Genomic DNA, 21718 nt, shown 5'->3' on the forward strand with positions numbered 1-21718 from the left:
AAGACTGGCCCTGAGCTAACATCCATGCCCATCTTCCTCTACTTCATATGTGGGACGCCTACCACAGCATGGCGTGCCATGCGGTGCCATGTCCGCACCTGGGATCCAAACGGGCGAAGCCCAGGCCACTGAAGTGGAATGTGCGAACTTAACCGCTGCACCACTTGGCGGGCCCCTAACTTCACATTTTCTTAGTTCATTGCCTTAAAAGCCTACTACTTGATTTTCCAAAGACCAAATAATATCACATTATTGATACATGATTTACGAGCCATTTTATACTCAGCACCCGCTGAGTGTCCAGCACATGGAGAGGATGCAATAGTTTTTCAGTGAACAAATGTCTCTGGACTATGAGTAGGGTCCTGATTTGCCCAGTTGTGATGTGAAACTGTGTTACCCAGTTTTGACAGACGGGATGGATGGATGAACGAACTGGGTTCCTGGAGGAAAGGAATTTTATCTAACTTTTCATTCTACTGCAGGAATCCAGCACAGCGCATAGCACAGAGTGGTTTGCAAAATTAACTTTAAAATAACTAATAAATGCAAGCAATCTGCAGTGGAATCCCAATATAAACAAACAAAAAAGCAGTATAGCTGTTGTTGACTTGAGGCACAGGGTCTAGACCCCACACAATGGCCTGTACTCTTCCCCTCCCACTTGAAAATCTCCACTGCACTATGAAGAAATTTAGGGCTTCCAAAACCACTATTACAGGGCAGAATTAGGGGCAAAGTGAGTTCCTGTCCAATCTCTTCCCAGGATGTTGGTCTCTCCTGCCTCCCTTTATTTAAAAAGAAATATTTATTAAGCAACAGTTATGAGGCATAAATGGCTACAAACTATTATCCTGAGGAAAATGTTAGAACAAGCCCCACTGTATCTGTTTGATACTGCTGCATTTAAAATTGAGCAGACAACAGGGCAGTAATTGCCAGGAGTTGGGAGAGAGGGAAGGGATGACTGCAAAGGGTCACATGATGGAATTTTTGTGCGGTGATTGAAGTGTTTTGTATCTTAATTGTGATGGTAGTCCCATGACTTGATGCCATTGGTCAAAATTCATAGAACTATACAACAAAAACAGTGAATTTTACTGTATGTAAATTAATTCTTTTTGTTGTTAAAGCAGACTACAAAGGTGGAAAAGAGATTTGTAAAGTTGCTCACCAAGGTGGGGTCAATATCCTCAATTGCCAGAAGTCTGTTATATATACTGTGAACTTTCTCATACTTCATGCGACTCTAAGGTGGTAGAGAAGAAGCGGAGATAAAGAGACACTCATAAGCAAGCAGGATGTGAGCTCTGAGGAGTCCAGAGGCTGCACCCCACAATGGCATCTGCTTTGAACATAAATATATAATGAGCTAAGGACTAATAACAGTTCATTTTGCATCACCTCCATCTACCAAAAACATTATGCCTGGCAAAGAAGCAACCAGAAAAAAATTCAGTCCTGCAGTAAAAAATCCAATTATAAGAAAGTTCTAGATATTTTTACTCACCTCTTCATAATCTGCGTATGCAAAATAAAGAAGCATATTCTTCTTTAATAAAGTGCTTATGGCTCTTTCATATATATTAGCAGCTTCATCACTAAATAATTTGGCATTATTCATATCCTAGGAGAAAAAACAAGAAGAGGTCACTCTCAATAATTTTAATATAGCTGAAAGAGAATAAAATATACCTACATATATACATACAGACACATGCATTTCTGGATTCTAAAAAAAATTTCAAAGACTTCTTCCACTATTTTAACAGAAGAATCATACAAGTAATACAAGTACTCTAAATGATTCATCACTTTAATACATTAAAAAACAGCTATTGTATTTTATTCTAAGTAGTCTAATCATATAGGAGTGTCACTAAGATTCATAGTGACATAAGATTAAAAGTTTCAACACTTAAACTTTATTACCAAAATACGGTGTTATATTTTTTGCAAATTATTGCCATAAAAAACCATGAAAAGACTGACAGGGGAAAAGGAGCACTCACCCCCTTCTCTGCGAGCAGCTTACTTGACTGCTCAAGATACTGGGCGGCTTCATACCAAATATCAGGGTGATGGCCCAGCACAAGCAGGCACTGTTCATAAGCAAACATAACTAAAGGAAGACATCCACAACACTCAATTAAAATAAATATCATTTACAAAACTGTCAATACAGGTACCACAATGAAAATATTAGGCTAACACAAGATCCTCAACAATGAATGGTAATTAGAAATAAAAAGCTTTAGTGATTGCTGGCACCATCAACCACCCAAGCCCCATCCATCCATCATTTATAAATTAATATTTATTGAGCACTAACTACATGCTAGGGAATGTGAAAGACCTTGTGACTGCATCAGTGAATAAGACTTCCTATACTCCAGGAGTCTGCAGTATACTGGGAAGACCGATATGAAGAAAGCAATTAGAAAAAATAAGTATTATGACAAGGAAAGCACAGCGTACTCTTGAAGCTTACAGCAGCAGGACTGAACATAGTTGAGGGACTCAAGAAAGGCTTCACTAAGGAATTGACATCTAAAGCAGAATCTGAGAAGGGAGAGAAGCTGGTCAGATGAGAGAGTAAATGGAGTGCAGGAAGGATAGGAGTAGACACAAAAATAGTGTAGGCAAAGGAAACGGTATCTGCAAAGGACTATAGGTGAGGGAGAAAGGCACAATTGAGGGATTTTTAAAAGCTCCAAATACTAGTTCTGGCAGCGGCAGAGTAGTTTGTATCAGACTAACTCTCCTGAAAATAAAAATCATAAACTAAAAAATACAAAAAGCAACTATAATGCATCAGAGAATGACCAAAAGAAACAGAAACCAAAGAGGACTGAGCCCTGAAAACATCGGAACCACACTGGGTAAGATCCATACTTAACATGGCTTTTCCCCTCTAGGGCACACCCCTGTGTGTACCGTTCTGGGATAGCTAGAACTCAAGTCAAATGCTGAGCTCTTACTGGCTTGAGGCAAGTAACATGGAATTCTGGGCTGTGAGAGAAGCTGGAAATTAAGGGGGAAAATTCTGAAAAAAGGGGGAGCCATAGAGGGTGGAGCCTGAAAATGTGGGCATGAATGCCCTCAAATCATTAGCTGACCCCTAAAATATACACACACAGGAAATGCAAAGAGCTCAAGTGGAAAGCAAAAGTGAAGACTGAAAGAGCTGAACAGATGGCTCAGTGGGTGCCCAGTGTAAGGGAAACCAAGTTTAGAATCTGAGTCCCATCAAGGAAGAGGGTCTGGGTAAACACCTTAAATTTTCTATTATGTCTTGGGAGTAAAGACTATGTCCCAGGACTAAGAGATTTACTCCGACATTAAGGGCAAAACTAAAACAGACCCATCCTAACAGTGTAAAACCAAGCCTTGGGCCAGCCCAGTGACGAAACGGTTAAGTGCACATGTTCTGCTTTGGCAGCCCGGGCTTCGCCGGTTCGAATCCCGGGTGTGGACATGGCACTGCTAGGCAAGCCATGCTGTGGTAGGTGTTCCACATGTAAAGTAGAGGAAGATGGGCACAGATGTTAGCTCAGGGCCAGTCTTCCTCAGCAAAAAAAGGAGGATTGGCAGCAGATGTTAGCTCAGGGCTGATCTTCCTCAAAAAATAAATAAATAAATAAATAAAAACCAAGCCTCCGCAAGTCCAGGTGACCTGCCAGTAATTTAATTTTCTGCTAAAATAAAACTCCACTTTCTTCAGAGGAAGATGACAGAATCCAGCCTTTAAAAAGTATCACTTGTACATCTGTACACTGTCCAAAAGAAAATTTTTAAATGTCTAGACTTGTAACAAAACAGGAAAATATGACCCATAGTTGAGAGAAATAGCCCAGATGCTAGAATTAGCGACAAGGATTTATAACTACTGTTACAAATATTTTCAAGGATATAAAGAAAAAGATGGTAATGGACATGGATTCTCAACAGAGAAACGGAAACTACAAAAAGGAAAATATAAAAAAGGAACTATACGAAATACAAAAATTTCTAGAATGCAAATTTACAGAACTGAAACATATAATCTCTGAAATGAAGAATTCACTGGATGGGCTTAACAGCAGACTGGATATGATAAAACAAAGGTGAGTGAACACGGAGATAGATCAATAGAAATTATTGAATCTGAAGAACATAGAGAAAAAAAGACTACAGGTGAAAAACAGCCTCAGTAACCTATGGGATAACGTCAAGTAGCCTAACATACATGTAACTGGAGTCCCAGGAAGGTTAATCTTGTTACCTCTTTTTGTTATAAGGGTCTGATCTTCTGTACGAAGAGGGTTGCTCTTTTCCCACTGTATGTATTTCTTCCACATATCTACCTGCTGAGCTTCTTGAGGAGTATTCTGAGGAGGCACCGAGGGAGCATTGCGGTCCAAACCTTTCATTACTGTCTCATATTCCTAGACAAGAAGCATTTAGAATTCTGTGAGGAGTCTAGGAACAACTCTGATACACAGGATGGAGGTGATCAGTTTGGAATACTTTGCTCAAAATGCCTATTTTTTCCAAAGACCATTTTGTTAATATAATCTAAAATATTTAAGAGCAAGGAGAAAAATAACAGAGAATTACTCAGCCAAGAGCAGGTTCCCAGGACTGAGTGAACAGAACACGCCTGGGCCCTCTGCAGGTGATCTAGAAGGTCACTCTCCAGGACAGAGGAGTCGACAGATCAACATGACTGATGATCTGGTGGCATCATTACTGCCACTTTGGAGAAACTATGTGTCTTTTTAAATTTCAGTAGTTTGTATTACGAGGCTATTTTCCCTAACTTTTAACAGTGTAAATGAATGGAAAGTTACGCACGTAAGACAAAGATCTGTCCCTGAGAGCTGTGTTATCAGACCACAGAGGAGTACAGCACTCAGACATCTGTGAGCAGAAAGGAGGGAAGGATAAGAACTACGTCCTCAGTTCTAGGTAGGATCTTGTCTCTACAACCTTTGTGTCTGTATTTTAAAAAATAATTTCTTCCACACATGATTTATTCTATTTTGTCCTTTAACATATCCGTAAAGAGGTATTTCATTTCAAATATATCATCTGCTCAGACAATGCAATTAATTGTCATTAATTAAGATTGCTAATGATTGAAAAGATCAAGAGTGATACCGGATAGAAAAAGCTCTTATGTAAGTAACATACTCATAATAACGATTAAAATAAGTGGCCTGGGGCCCGGCCCCGTGGCCAAGCGCTTGGGTTCGTGCACTCTGCTTCAGCGGCCTGGGGTTTCGCCAGTTCGGATCCTGGGCACGGACATGGCACTGCTCATCAGGCCATGCTGAGGCAGCGTCCCACATGCCACAGCTAGACGGACCCACAACTAAAAATACACAACTATGTGCCGGGGGACTTTGGGGAGAAAAAGGAAAAATAAAATCTTTTAAAATAAGTGGCCTGATGGAATTCCATACCTTAGCTACACGCCTAGCATTCATGTAATCTCTACTCCGATCTTCAATCATTTTTTTAGCTAAATGAATATTAATACCCTAAAAAAAAGAAAAATGTATATTATTTTAAAATTAACTATATTTTAATATTAGCACAATACATTTAATTTATTCATTTACTAAATTACTTTAAGTTTTTTATTTTAAAAGATTTTTTGGCTGGTAGAATAAAAGTTCAATCACATTCTATGCTTCAGAGATCAAGCAGGATCTGCTTACGTCTGTTATGAGCTGGTGGTAAGTGTCCACACATCAGGAATTTCTAAAGACAGGCCATGATTTGGAAAGAGTCAATTCCACTAATAAAGAATGATGTGCAGATTCATCTGGGTGAACAGCCATAGCTTAGCTCTAAAAGCCGGTTTTTAACTGGGTCTGTGTAACTTTAAAAATAAGCACAGAGGTACCAAGGAGACATAAACATTCACTCATGCTGAGCAGTTCTCAAAGTGTAGTCCAAGGATTCCTGATCCCCGAGACCCTTTCAGGGGATCCACGAGATCAAAACAATTTTCGTACAATACTAATACATTATTTGCCTCTCTCACAAAAATACAGTGGAGTTTTCAGAGGCTACATGACGTTCAATATTGTAATAGATTGAATTTAGAAGCAGATATGAAAATCTAGCTATCTTCTAGTAAGCTAGATATTAAAGAAATTTGCAGAAATATAAATCGATGCCATGCTTCTCACTAAATTTTTTCTTGTTTTGGAAAATACAGTTTGTTTTAATGCTATTTATGTTAAAAGGTAAGGAGTTTATTATTATAAACTTTAAATGAATTAATAAATAAATATCTTAAAATTTCTCAGTTTTAATTCCAATATGCTAAATATTGATAGATAAAAGCCACATTAAAATTAAAAGTTCCTTGTGGTCTTCAATAATTTTTAAAATCTCAAGATCCAAATGTTTGAGAACCATCGCTCATGCCTGTGAGGAAACAGTTTTAATACCCTACATAGTTCTTCTAAAATACAATGGACATATGAGGAGCTTTCTTCCAATGACAGAGCTTATTTGACGTGTGTATTTAGAGCTATGGGCTTATTAGGTCAGTTGGTTAAAGCATAAGCCAACGAGACAAGAGTCTTGGACTGCAGCCCCACATCTCACAAACACAACCAATAATCACATCACTGTAACGAGGTGAAAGAGGTGTGTTGCAACTGATGATTGCCGCTGGAAAACAATTCTAAAAAGGTACCACTTCAGAAGGGATCAATGGCAATGTGTGTGCACGATTGTGCACATATGGTTCAACGTGGAATACAAATGGTCTTGTAAGAATTGTAATCCTCCCAGAGTATTCCCTAAAAAATAACTCAACAGTAATACGAGACTCTCAAAACCTTGCAAAAACATTAGGAGTGGTTCTTTCATTACAACCAATATAAAAACAGACATGTGCAACACTGATATTCAGGTACCAGACACTAGAAAGGCTAGAATCCACAAATCCACAATGCATAAAAATTAAATGGCTTGGTTGTAATAATAAAATACTCTGGCCTAAGTTACCTCTTCATACTTGTTATAGTCTCTCCAGAGTTGTTCAATGTTGATCATTGGATTAACACAACCTCGTTGATAAACTCTTCGGACAGCTGTTATTCTCTGATTTTCTGCGTAAGATCCAACAGCTTCCCTGGCATCAGATAAGAAATGCCATCAATTATATTATAGCTAAGTCAACTGGTCACACAGAAAAAAAAAAACTATAAAACTACTTACACGCCTTTTAGGAAATTGATGTAATCCACCCAAATCTAAGAAATAAAATAAAATGTTAGTACGTTTCTTAATATTTTCAAATTCATTGTGTATCTATTAAAAAGTTTTAATTCTCAGGGCCAGCCCTGTTGCCAAGTGGTTAAGTCCGCATGCTCCGCTTTGGCAGTCCAGGGTTTTGCCAGTTGGGATCCTGGGCACGGACATGGCACCGCTCATCAAGCCATGCTGAGGCAGCATCCCACATGCCACAACTAGAAGGACCCACAACTAAAAACACACAACTACGTACCGGGGGGCTTTGGGGAAAAAAAGGAAAAATAAAATCTTAAAAAAAAAATTTTAATTCTACCTGATAAGACATAATTTCCATTCCAATTTTATCCAGTGCAAAGTCATACGCTTGAGCCATTTTTTCTCTGAAATAAATGTGAAAGACACGTTTCTTTAAACTGTATTTGTTATTAAAATGTATCTACAACTGAAACATAATCATTACACCTGATCATGATCAGAACAGCATTTGAACCTTTTGTATAGAGAAAAATGTAAAGCGTCTTTGCAAGTATATGAAGAAAGTGGTTCTTTTGTGTTTAACTTGTCAACATCGTTAATTTACATTTTGTTTCCTTTGCCCACTGCTTGTGGGTATATCAAAGATAAGGCCCATGTTTTACTTATCTTTATGTCCTTTAACTTGCCTAATCTTGTATGTATCAGATTCAAACGTGGAACTGTCAGGTTCTCTGATTAAGGAGGTAGGTTATGTTTGAAGATCTATTAGCTCTGTAGTAAAATTTAGGGAGAAAGAACTTCCTCTTCAATAAGACAACAAAGGATAACGAGGAAAAGTAAGATAAAATTCTAGTATAGAAATAACTTGCCTGTTTGTTATACACAAAGACAGCATTTGAGAAGGCCCACTATTTAGATTCAGCAGATGGATAGGTGGGTGAAAGTCACAGGGGAGGCAGAGGCACAAGAACAGAATTGCCAAAGACGCCTCGGAATACTTTAGCACACTGCATTGTAACCTGCCAAGAGTGGAGCCATGACAAGTAATAAGATGCTTTTTAGCAACTTTGACAACAAGCCAACAAAGCGATTTGGTATTGCAAATGTATAGTGTTTCAATATAGAAGAGGGGCTTTGATGATTAAATTCTCCAGAATAAGACTAATGCCAGTGGCTTTCTCTGAGGCACTTTTTTCTTAGTTTTACTGACTTCTCAGAGACTCTTGACTTTTCAAATCCTTAAGTCTCTTCCTCCCTGGAGTTAAGAAAAGGTGTGAGTTTATGCAGCATTGCCTGTGTGCCTAAAGATGACCTGCATTCTTAAGATTCTGATATAACTTACTTGTAACTTGGCAGTTTACCCTTGGTTTCTCGGACATATGAAAGATAACACTTCCATAAATCAATGTGCAAAACCTTCATAAGGCATCTCTGAAATAGCTGTAAATACAAGAAAATATTATTAGAATTCACCTTAAATAAATTTCACATGTACATGGGTGAAATGGAATATTAAAAAAACAAATGAAGCTCCTTTCATGAATTTGTCTTCTTATAAATAAATGCAAATAACAGCTCTCTCTTATTTTCAGTTTAGATAATCAAAACCATTCTCATGATTTTGGTCAGTAGAGTAAAATTATTTTTTCTTCTCCAAAATTTTTATTATGAACATTTTCAAGCATACAAAAAAGTTGAATAAGTACAATGAACTCCTATATAATCACTACCTAGATTCAATAATTATTAACATTTTACAATATTTGCCTTATATATTGGAAGTCTTAAGTTAAACTTCAGCATAAAATTCAAAGCATATTGAAGAGGACTCACCTTTTCAACCTTGTCATAATTTTTAGCTTTAATCTGAAGAGAAACAGAGAAAAATATAGGATTAACATCATTCTTCTTAGAGTACTAAAACACTATCTCTGAATTTTTTTACTAATCTTGCAAATTCATCTCTACACTTTCCTATTAATTTTGCCTTCCAAAAATAACAAATAATAGCAGTTTGAACCCAACATGGACAATATGCATTGTAAATATGCCTTATGTAAAGTGACTCTATATGGATAGATTTTCATATACTCATTTATGCTAAAATTTTGTGAATTTAAAACTTTGTAGAACAGTCACAAGATGAATACAGAAATATATACAAGGTACACTTGAATAAGGCTTTAAGTATCCACTGAAAACAAAGTTTTACTCTCCCTGAATAGCTACTACTAGAAGAATCTGAGTAGAGCAGCAATTTCGACCACACATAAATTTTAGTCACTCAGTCAATCTACTATATTCCAGGCACTGTGCTAGGCACCAGGGCTCCCACAGTGAACAAAACATGCACAGTCTGCTTCTGTCCTCAGAGAACTTACAATTTTATGGGGAAAATAAGTGCCAAGATGGGGGAAGTACAGGGTGCTATGGGAGCATAAAACTCAGACTTGGGGAGCTGCAGAAGATTTCCTGGAAAAAGTTAAGATGTTAAGGCTGAGAGGTTAGACTGGTAAAGAAAGGGAGGAGTTACTCCAGGCAGGAGGAGTGGCTGGTGCAAAAACAAAGGTTAAATATCATTCCATTTCCCTTCGAGTGTTTCCATCAAATGGCAGGTGGGGTTGGTTGCTCAGAAGTGATATACCAGCACACCGTTGTTTGACCCTGACAGGTGAACAACTTGACGGTTACAGAGACCTTGGCTTGCAGCCCTTTCCCTGAGAGGCATATATAAATTTTCTCACTGCTGTCTAGCTTACGGTGCTGCAGGTGAGAACTCTGGTAACAGTCTTTTTCTTTTGCTGCTAACTTGCTCTTTCTCTCTGGAACTTGGAAGATTTCCCCTTGATCTTCAGAGTTCCTAAGTTTTAACAGGTCTTTCCTCTTTGAGGCAGTTTAGTCAAGGCTCTGGAGTCTGACCTCTTGGGTATCCACTTGACTCTTTCTTCCTCATCGGAATATGGGAGATAACAGTACCTATTTTATAGGGCTGCTGTAAGGACTCAATGAGTTAATAAATTTGAAGCCATTAGAACACTGCCCGGCAGAGTGACCACTCAGTAATTGCCATGTGTTATGATCACCACGAGTTCCGCCCATGCCCTTTGACGCTACAGACTCAAGTCTTTCTCACCTCAGCAATTTTCTTCTTTCTAAAAGTATTGCCCCTCTTCCGTTTCTTTTTTTCCTTTTAGAACTCCTATTATACACAGAATGTCTCCTTGCTCTATCCTCAAAATCCGTTATTTTTATGCTTTCTTTGAATTTTTGCTCTAGGTTTAAAAATATTTCTTTCACTAGATTCTCCAGGCCACTAATTTAAGTCTCCATGTTACCGTTCTCCTCCATTTGACCTATTGCTGTAGTTGGTTCAAAAATAATGGTTTTTGGCTCCAGAGAGTTTTTTTTAATACTGCACTTTTCATATTGCTGTGTTTACATCATTTTGTTCAAGTTCTCTCTCTCCTCTACCAGCTTTGTTAGGGGCCTGTCCATTTTCGTTTACATTCCTTTCTTGTTGTTGCATACTTAGATGTGCAGTTAATTTTCTGTCTATTCATGAAGCTCAGTTTGGCAGTTTCCTCATAGAGTAGTAGTTGACCCCTCCTCGACCATAACAGCCATGGAAGGGTGCAGACAGCAAATAGGCTGTTGGTAGTCCCGACAAAGAACTAGAAAGAAATCTTTGCTCAAGAGTAGGAAGGATTCAGCCTGTCTGTTCTGCTTTTTGGTTTCCTGGAGGCCAGGCTGAAGTCAACACTCCTTTGGCGTAGAACGGCAGCTGAGGGATTCCAAGTATTTCTATGGGTCAGTTTCTTACTCCTTACCCTAGGCTCTCCACCAGCCCTCCGCTTTGAGACTGCCATATAACTTGTGGTTCCTTGCATCCAGCTGCTTGGCTCAGTAGAGGCAAAGAGGTTGAGTTGAGAAGGGCAGTGAAATAAGACAAGTTCAAGTCCTCAGCTTCCCAAATGCAGATGATGGATTATATATTATTCTTACAGCTGGCCAGAAAAACCAAAACTACTCATTGGGAAAACTGGCAAAGAATGCTGGCAATTCCCAGAAGAGAAAATGCAAATGGTTAAAAATAATATAGCAACACATACAAACTTCCAAAATGGGAAAAACAAATTAAAATAATAGATAGACCTTTATACCAATCAGAATGGTAAAAGCTTAAAAGGGTATTAACACTACTGAAGCAATATGAGGAAAAAGGATTTCACACATTGCTGGAGGAAATACGGCCTTTATGGAAAGCCATTGGCCAAAGCTATTCAGAAAACACATACCTTTTGACTCAGGATTCTACTCCTGGGATCTACTCCATAAAAATAAAAGCACCAGGATACTATAAAGGGGTTTGTACAAAGTTATTTACTGCAAACTTTGCAGCAGCAAAAACAGGTAACAAAATAAATGTCTGCCAACAGGGAAATAATTTAATAAATTACAGTGCATCCACATAATGGAACAATATATACCCATATAAAATTAATTTGCGCTATAAGAGGTACTTTGGGAGAATTTCCACAAGATTTTATTCAATGAAAAAAGAACGTATAATATAAACCATTTTTGTAAAACAATGATCAAAAATAAATCTTATTTCTACATATATATATTTGTATACAATTTTATAAGCATGGAGAAAATATGGAATACACACAAAGTTGTTAACAGTTATGGGGGCAGAGTTCTATGGGTGGAGAGAGGAATACAGACAAGAAAAAACACTGTACTTCATGTATATGATTTCATTTATGCATTTCAGTAAAAATTATGTCTATATATGTGTAAGAAATATAAACCAAAAAAATTTTATGTTTTTCCCCCTGCATGAATTGGTCCTGTATCTTGGATTCATCAATTATTTATTGCTTTGATTGGTATTAGTTCAATACATTTATGTAGAAAAAGACACTTTTGACTAATATAGGAAGACTCTGGCCTTGACTATATGGCCACTGAATTGTCATTCATTAGTTCAACTAATAAATATTCTCTGACAGCCCCTCTATAGAGCCTGCACCTGTGGCATTACCCAAGCAGCGAAAATCTCATTATTGTTTAAAGATGATTCGATTTCAAAAAATATCAACCTGCTTTGAAGTAGTGTGATAAAATGAAAGGAATTTGATCATCTTGTATTAACTACTGAATCTCTCCCAGCATCAGTGCTCCCCACTTATAAAACGGGAATAATAACATCTACCACAAACAGATTTTCAAAAACTGAAAAGAATATAAAGCACCTAAACATTCCAGGTGCTTAAAAATCACAAAACAAAATTATGAACCTAAGGAATATAAACTTTTCATTACATCGTCTCTAAACAAAGCTATGAAAACCAAGTAGTGAGAAAGAGCAATGTTGTTATAACTAGCCCCATTTGAGAGAAAAGCAAAGGTTATACTGCAGGTCATATGCAAATCCCATTACTGGTGAAACCAGCACAACAGCATACGGACACTCTGCCTTTGGTCATCCCACTACTAGTCTCATTTTCTTCTTTAAAAGATTATTATCCTAGGTATTGTTTACTAGTACTTATACGAAAACATCTTATCTATAAGTTAAATATTATTAAATATATTGAGCAAAGTTATGTATGTCTGTACAGGAATCTACCTGATAACCAAAGTTTGGTTTAAATTTTAAAAATAAAGAAAAAAAATTCTTGACACTGCTTTGAATTTTGTATTGTTTCGACATCAGAGATTCACAGATCCTTGTCATTAACCAATAGAAAATGCCTCCATTTAAAGCTTGTTACATACGTACACATAATTTTGCAAAGCTTACTAAAAACTTGCTCATATCTATTAAAAGTAATGCTATGTAATTTTAAATGACAGGAACTCTTAAAAAACTATCTTTAGTCTTCAGTTCTCAAACTTTTAATGTGCAAACAATCATCTGAGGTGATTGCTAAAAGTGTAGATTTCAGTTTTCAACAGTAATTCCAAGTTATTCTAGTGTGAAGATTTTTTTTTAAGATTTTTATTTTTCCTTTTTCTCTCCAAAGTCCCCCGGTACATAGTCGTATTTTTTTTTAGTTGTGAGTCCTTCTAGTTGTGGCATATGGGATGTTGCCTCAGCATGGCTTGATGAGCAGTGCTAGGTCCGCACCCAGGATCTAAACCGCGAAACCCTGGGCTGCCGAAGTGGAGTGCGCAAACCTAACCACTCAGCCACCGGGCGGCCCCTCTAATATGAAGATTTTTTTTTTTTTAAAGATTGGCACCTAGGCTAACAACTGTTGCCAATCTTCCTTTTTTTTTTTTTTAAGGATTGGCACCTGGGCTGACAACTGTTGCCAATCTTTTTTTTTTTTCCTGCTTTATTTCCCAACACCCCCCAGTACATAGTTGTATATCTTAGTTGCAGGTCCTTCTAGTTGTGGGATGTGGGACACCGCCTCAACGTGGCCTGACGAGCGGTGCCATGTCCGCGCCCAAGATCCGAACCCTGGGCTGCTGCAGCGGAGCACGGGAACTTAACCACTCGGCCACGAAGCCAGCCCCTAATATGAAGATTTTTAAAAGTGGTTTGAAATATACCAAAATATGAACAATGGATGGAATGATTGTTTTTCAAAACTTCTATAATGTTATTACATTATTTCATAATTTAAAAAATCATTACAAGAAAAAAATTAGAATAATTTTTAATACTTATCCTTCTGATATATCTACTGTGTATCAGAAAAATTGATCATACAATGCAATATTACTTTTTTGATGAATTATCTGAATTTTACCAACATATGAAAAGTTGCTGTGGAGGAAAAGGAATAAAAATTTTTAATTGTCAACTTTTTAATTATTTTTATTTCATAAGGTGGGAAGATAATTGGAATACTATCAAGAATAAACATGAAATTTAATTAAATTCAAATCAGTGGTTCTTTGAGGGAGAGTCAAACAAGTACAACATACTGAGTAAACACAGTTTGTTCCGGACGCTTCTGAACACCTCCCACTCCCAGTCCTTCGTTAACCCACAATCATTTCCCAAGCACTAACTCACCTTCTATCTTTGGGAACTAAAACTGTCCTCTGGGCAATTATTGGAACTAATGATCACTTACAGCAGATTATTTAATTTTGTAAATAAGTAATGTAAAGCTTGTCAGAAGTAAAAAAGTCTAATAAACCTTTGAATAACTGTGGTAACATCCATCTTTAAGAGTGCAGATTAGCTAAGCCCCTTACCTGGAACATTTTTATATGTGGACTTAAAGAAGCCACACTATTTAATTGTTTAAAAATAAGTTTTTTGTAACTAGTGTTAGGCATATTTTTCATATTTCATGCAACACTTTATAAAATGTTGGTGTAAATGCCTACAAAACTATCATTTTTCTTATCAGAGAAACAAACCTCTACATGTTAACGGAATTTTGGCTGATTTCCTAAAATTCAGGGTTTTTTCTTATAATATACCTTGGGGGGTAAAATCCCCAACAGAAATTTTTTCATGTTTTTTAAATCATCAATTATAAGAATCATTAATAAGTAACTGTATAATTTTAAATGGTTCAAAAACATATGTGACAAGTGAACCCAACTGATAACTCTACAGAAGAAAGGAAACAAGCAAAACAATCTAAGGAAAAGGTAAGTCTCTAAATACTTTGCATGGGTTTCCATTCTCACAGCCATTTGGAACAAGTCGGGGCTTGTGTTTAAGATACTCCTGGGCTGCACAGCGGAGGCAGGGCTAGGGCCCAAGTCAGGCAAGCCTACGTGGCGGTTGTTCACGACAAACGTGATGAATAAAAGGATTAACTGCAAAACCCACATTCCTAATTTGTTCTCTACATCTTTTCTACTCTAAAGTATACCACCTGCACTTCTGTGGAATTTAAGACAATTTAAATTGAGTTTGAGCTGCAGAAGCTGCCTGATTCTGCTTGTCTTCTTAATTATCCAAAGAACTTAGCTCCAGTCCTGAAATCTGAAAGAAAATGGAATCCTAAATATAAAACCCAACTTCCACTCATTTACTCTTTTTCACTACTCTTTGCTGCTGCTCTCCAATCCATTATACCCTGAAAAATATGTCTTGGAAGAGTACAGAATATAAGTAGTTTTAAGGAATTTGGAAAACATTGAAGAATGGCACTTTAAGATCTACCAACAGATTTTTAAGTTGCTGGAGCAGCTGTGAACATTGTCCTTTCTACCGCTCAGTCCTAAATTTAAAGTAAAAATATCAGGAAAGGGGTATCTGCAAATCTTTTATTCCACAAATAATTGTGTGCTTATGTGGCATGCTCTTTTCCAGCACTGGAGGTACAACAGTGGGTTAAACTAAGTTTTATAACTCATGGAGTTATATTTTAGCGAGGGAGTCAAGTAAATAAAGAAATAGGTAGTTTTAATTTTTGCTTATCTGTACTTCCTAATTTTTCCTACAATATATTGTACTATTTCTATAATATTCCTATTAAATGTAGTTACATATGTATGCCTACATTTACATATAAACAAATTTAGATTTAACAGATTGACTAAAACCTGTTGATGTCCCATAAATTTTCAGTTCCTCCAAGCACTTAAGTGTGTCAGAGAAATAACATATTTCTTAAATATGAGTGGAAAGTACTGACCAGTTATAGTCTCATTATGATTGAAATTAAAATGTGCTATGCAAAAATGATTATCTTCACTTCTAGATTAAGTTTACATTTAGTTTAATTTTTTGTACTAAACAAATTAGGTATTAATCTTCCACTTTTCTGAACCAACTAAAAATATTTGTAGTGTGTGCTTAGAATTTACCAAGTGCATATGGGAATATGGACCTGGACTCTATTAAACAGCTTATAATCTAGTTGGAAACACAAGAGTAATTATTGGAAAGAACAGAGGACAAAATTTAAATTATTTTATATATGCCCTATGTTCCATAAAATTCAGAGGAAAAGGAGCTCCATGCAAATAAGTTATCAAGGAAAGTTTTACTGAGCAGATGGAATCCAGGCCATTAATGAGAAAAAAGGTTTGTGAAAGTCAATGAAATAACATGAGTTTCCTTTCTTCACACAAGAAATAGTGAAGACATCCACACAAGAAAGAATACATTATTAGGAAAATAGTTGGCTAATTGTGGTGGAGGTCCATTACAGAGGGCCTAAAAAGCCAAGCAGGGTTTAAATCTGATATACAAAGAATTGAACTGCACCCAATAATCAAGTTCAGAAACTATGGCTTCTCAGTAGGGGCGTGGAGGAGGGGAAGACAGAGGTGGATTCAGTGCCGGCGGGGTGAGGCTGGCAGGCACTAGCAGAGACAACAGCTAAGAGGCTGTTGCTGTCATCTTTAAGTGGGAGAACACGGAGAGAAAACCAGTCATATAGAGGGAAAAACAGAGGTATTTTTTCATCAGAATAAAAATGAAAAATGTTATGATAGTTGCTGTAAAAAAAAAGTAAAGTTTACTTTTGATTTGACAACATGAGATGAACATAAGTAACTCAGGTAGAAACGGTTTGAAGTTAGGAGATAAGGTATTGGTTTTCAACTAACAGTGAGATTAAAGATGTGTATTTGAGTCATCTGTTTATAAATTTTTTTTATATATAGCTAGAGCATATAATACACCTAAGGCATTAAGTATATTCTCTGAAGCAGAGAATATACAGTCAAGCAAAGATTAATTTCTCAAAAATATCCATTAGCACGCTGAGAAAAGGAATAGAACCCCAAAGAGTACTTGAGATAAGAGAAAAGGATAAATCACATCTAAGAAGCCAAAGGAGAACATTTTAAGAAAGAGACCTGGTAGATGGTGGATGGCAGATATGCCACAGGTCAAAAGGAATGAGGGTGGAAAAGAGATCAGTGGACCTGGCAATATGAAAGTTATTGCTTATCTCTTACAAATTTAGAAGTTGAAATCAATGACAAAATGCTAATGGTAACAATGTTTATTAAATACCTAATCTACGTAAGCACTACTCTAAGAGTTTATATGTATTAACTGATTCAATCCTTAGAACACACTCAGGTACTATTATTTACTACTTATTAAAGATGAGAAAAGTGAGGCCCAGGCAGGTTTAGTAACTTGCCCAGACTGCACAACTGTGCTCTCAGCCACTACACTATACTGTTCTTCAGCAAGATACGTGTATGAGGATGTTCATTCAAAGAATGTTTGTAATTCGGAAAATGTGGAAACCCAAATGACCAAAGGCAGCATGATTAAATAAATTATGCTTTGTCTAAACAATGGAATGGGTTATACATACATAATAAAACTTTCAAAGCAATGATGTACATTTATAATACTGAATGGAAATGTCTGCAATATATTATTTTTAAAAGTGGAATTTAAAAAAATATATACATATTTGGTATATTTATCTATCCATCTCCCCCTCCCCCAACTCTCGTGTCTCTCTCACCATCTGTATATCTAGTGTGCAAGAGACATCAACTCAGGAGAAATGCACACAAGTCTGTGAGCCAAAACTGTTAGCACTGGGAGAACTAACATAATTTTTCTGTCTCCGTTACATATTTCCATAATATATTTTATTTCTATAACACAATTTCACAGCAGTGAAGAGAGCTGGGTTTTCGTTTTTTAAGAAAAAGGAAAGAAAATCATAGCTGACTTGCGGCAATAAATTCCTCTTCTGAGTAATTAATTGGTATTTTTCTCTGGTTATAAATATCTCCATTTTAAAATCATTTTTAAATGCTCTAAAATTCTCAGACAGGCCTACAAAGCTAAAAAATTAAATAATTGCTAGGTAAATCAGGCAAAATTCAGCCAAGACTGTCAAAGGTAAAATTTTTAACCTAAATTTGATTTTGCCTCAATGTATAGGGTCAGGAACCATCACTTGAGATCTATAGACACAGCTGTTTCACTTTATAAATGGCTAAACTCTTTGCTTCCAATACTCTTTGTCAACACCATGCCGAACATTACTTTTCAAAAACAACTAATCTGCAAATTTTGAGTAGGGAAAATAGAGGATACCTTACTCTTTAAGAAAGTGAGTAATTTGGTCTGAAGTATCAAAATCACTAATCTTCATAACTCAATTGGTTTTCCTTCTCCAGCTCCACTGCACCACCTCCTCCATCACTCCCTCCAAACTGATGTACGGCACAGATCTTCTTTCTAAACAGCAAATCAAAACTGAGAACAAGACATGTGTACAACTGTTTGAGATCCTCAAGCTGTCAAGAATGTCAGGGACCAAGTATATAAGCCACTGATCTCAAAAACAGGATCAATTCTGCAGTGCACAGCCAGAGCGGGGCTCAAGTAGATGTGCTGACTCACTCCCCCCAAAGATCTAACATCAGTTTATTTCTTTCACATCAATGTATAGTCTTTTCTACCCTGCTACCTTAATTTTAAGCTTTTATGAATTGTTCTCTTAATAAAATGAAAATCCTTCCAGGTGAACTTAAAATTATTATATTATTCCCTAATATAATTTCTCTAGGATTACTACATGAATATTGCCTTAGGAAATATCTCACTCCACTCTCATTTCTGAGTTAATCTCCCATTAGTATAGTCACACAAAATTTTTTTTAATGTGTGAAGAGGAAAATTTCTGGGGTGGAAAGCCATTTACTTAAAACTCTTTACAATTCTTTCACCTCTCACTATACTTCTCAATTTGAGAAGCAAGAACCACTACAATTTGAGAACTGCTATTTTAAAAAAATTAACGATTGAATTATCATTGGACAAAAGCCTTATTTTAGTCACTCATCTGTAGATTATTCTAATTTCACTAATCAAAACAATTTTCTTCCTATTTTGATAGATTCTTATCAGAATACCATTTCACTTGCCTAATTTTCAATGGCATCAAACTTTTCTGTGCATTTCCTTGTTACTAACTGTACACACATTTTTACACTGCTGAATCAAACATTTAAACTAGATATCTAGTATCATGAACAATGCTTCATCTAGCCTTTCTTAAAATCACTTTTCAAAATCAGGATTAAGCTTCTACAATGAAGTGGAGACAATTTCAGTGGATTACATTTCTCTACTTTGTGAGCAACTTGCCTACTTTTCCAGCATTTCCCTATCAACACAAGAGTCTTGAATGTGGAATCTAGTTTCCCACTCTACAAACTTACAGTGCATTTCCCAGACTAAAATATTATGCTTTTATCAATGCTAGTATTCAAATACTCAATTTTAGATCAGAAATTATTATAATTACGTTCTGCAACTCTGCCTTTGATGTCCTTTTTATCATTTTATCCAAGAAAATAGAATCAACATTTGTATTATGACCCAGTTCTGGTTTTCTCAATCATGTATGCATAGCTTATTTCTATTTTGTTACTGAAATGGCCCAATTCCATGTTCCTTTTTAAAAAATCTTTATGAAATAATCTTCTAATCATCTTTTTCACTAAAATCGTATATTTAAACTTTCTCTCTACTCTTGGACAAACTATACAGTGGTCATTTTTACTAAAATTCTGAAAGTAAATTTAAAAAAAATCATTAGCTAGCTCAGTTTGAAAGATCATGCCAGCAACTTTTGATAGTGAAATACCAATTCTAAAAGGTCTAAAGAAATGATTATAAATGTGTAAAGATACCTAAGTAAAATTATATTTATGTTAGTTTCTTTAAAACAAAAAGCTGGAACATGAATGCACAACGACAGAGGACTGGGAAAGCAGCACATATCTAGGATGCTCTGCTTCAGCATATTTGAAGGTGATTTTGTATAATGATACTAACAAACATATGCTACTATCTGAAAACATAAGTTACAAAAAAGTTTCAAGATTTTATAGATAGCTATATCTAAAAAAGCTAACAGTGGTGAAAGGTGGTAGGAATATGGATTTTTTTTCCCTTTACACTTATACTTTTCTAATTTGCCTGCAATAAATATACTTTTAAATAAGAAAAATACAAAAGTTTTACTTTCCACTTTAAACAATCACAAGTTCTGCTTTTCCTCAGTCGTTTCTTTTCTTTCAACTTCCACTGATTTGATAGTACTTTATTAAGCTTGCCTTTTAAAATTGAACCATTTAATTCCAAAATCTTTATTCACCGCATATTTACCTTCAGTGACAACTGTTTATGGAAGCCTACTATAATAACTGTATTTTTTCAATACTCCATCTGGGTATTATTCCATTGACTCATTTGAAAACAAGTTGAGTTAACATCATAAAAAAATCCTACAAAGGCACTTTATCAGTTTATTTCAGAGTACCCGGAATGGGCCTAACATGTAGCATTCAATAAATAGCTGCTAAATTAATGTGGATAAAAATCTATGAACATGGATTACATATTCATTCAAAGTTAATTTGTGGAATATACTATCAATGGCAATATAAAAATGAAAACATATAGAAAGCTCATTATGAGTTCTGTAATTCTTGTTAAAACATTAACTAAAAACCCTCACTTCAATAAAAAGGTTTAGAAAGAGCACTAGGTATTATACTGTCCGTCAATTCAGAATAAAATAATTTCACAAAATGGATAAGGACTGATTAAAATTCTAATATGGATTTTGAAAGTAGATTTTCACATGGTTTAGATAATCCAATGTGAACACCCAAATCAATTTTTCATTCTCTTGAATGAATACGCGGTTTGTATTTCCCATGTAACACCGCTTCAAACAGCCATCTAAAAGATGAGAAATTGGGATTTTGCAAGTGGAAGTTTAAATAGGTAGACACAGTCAACAAATTATCTGTATTAAAAGCCAAGTAAAAAATTCAGGTAAAAAATATTAAGTTCCAGAAGAATCAAGAAATAAGATTGAGATATGAATCTTCTTCCTCTATGATAGACATGTTCTAAAATTAAAATTTTGGGTCTATTTTAATAGGTTAAGTCCTACTTTGAAATTTTAAATATTTATCTCCAGAATGTTTATAAAGTAATCTAATACATACTTAAGTACATTTCTCCAAAAAGGGCCATATTTAAAGGTTTAACAAAAGCATGCCCTATTTTCTCTGGAATTTAATTTATATAGTTTAAAATGCTTGGTTTGTATTTTATATTTTATCTCTTCCAAATATATGTTTGTGACATTTTCCAAAGTGATACCACCAAAAGTAAAGAATTAAGTTCAAATTCTATAAGAAATACTGCCATTAAGGTTTTAGTAGACAAGAATGAAATAAAGATTATACTGGAAGTTCTGCTATGAAAAAGAGGCCCTCATCGGATCATCACTGAAATGTAAAGAAAGCTGAAGAGGAAAAAACCTGAGTAGCAAGCTCTGGGTCAAGATGGTGATACTTTAGCCTGTAAATGACATCTGGAAGAAGGCTCCTGTAATCTAAGAAACACATGTCATTCTTACTAGTGGGCTCTAACATATAGGTCTAATTTTGTCCAGGATTTATGTAGCAGGTTAGTGGAATGCTCAGATTATCAAAAAATGTGACATGTAAAAAGCAATAGGAAACTAACAGCTTCCTAATGCTCCAT

The 21718-nt window shown here is 35.8% G+C and overlaps 1 protein-coding gene across 1 annotated transcript in view; it reads right to left on the reverse strand.

The window, feature by feature from the left end:
- CSTF3 (cleavage stimulation factor subunit 3) overlaps positions 1-21718 on the reverse strand; it is a 67290-nt gene that overhangs the window by 10424 nt on the left and 35148 nt on the right. Inside the window, exons 4-13 of the mRNA XM_046643733.1 lie at positions 9070-9102; positions 8579-8676; positions 7574-7640; positions 7225-7259; positions 7012-7138; positions 5448-5525; positions 4265-4427; positions 2013-2122; positions 1511-1627; positions 1175-1249 (exon numbers count right to left, since the gene is read on the reverse strand). Of these exons, the coding sequence (XP_046499689.1) occupies positions 1175-1249; positions 1511-1627; positions 2013-2122; positions 4265-4427; positions 5448-5525; positions 7012-7138; positions 7225-7259; positions 7574-7640; positions 8579-8676; positions 9070-9102 (903 nt within the window). The remainder of the gene's footprint in view (positions 1-1174; positions 1250-1510; positions 1628-2012; positions 2123-4264; positions 4428-5447; positions 5526-7011; positions 7139-7224; positions 7260-7573; positions 7641-8578; positions 8677-9069; positions 9103-21718) is intronic.

This window comes from Equus quagga, chromosome 17, assembly GCF_021613505.1.
Source record: "Equus quagga isolate Etosha38 chromosome 17, UCLA_HA_Equagga_1.0, whole genome shotgun sequence".
Taxonomy (NCBI): domain Eukaryota; kingdom Metazoa; phylum Chordata; class Mammalia; order Perissodactyla; family Equidae; genus Equus; species Equus quagga.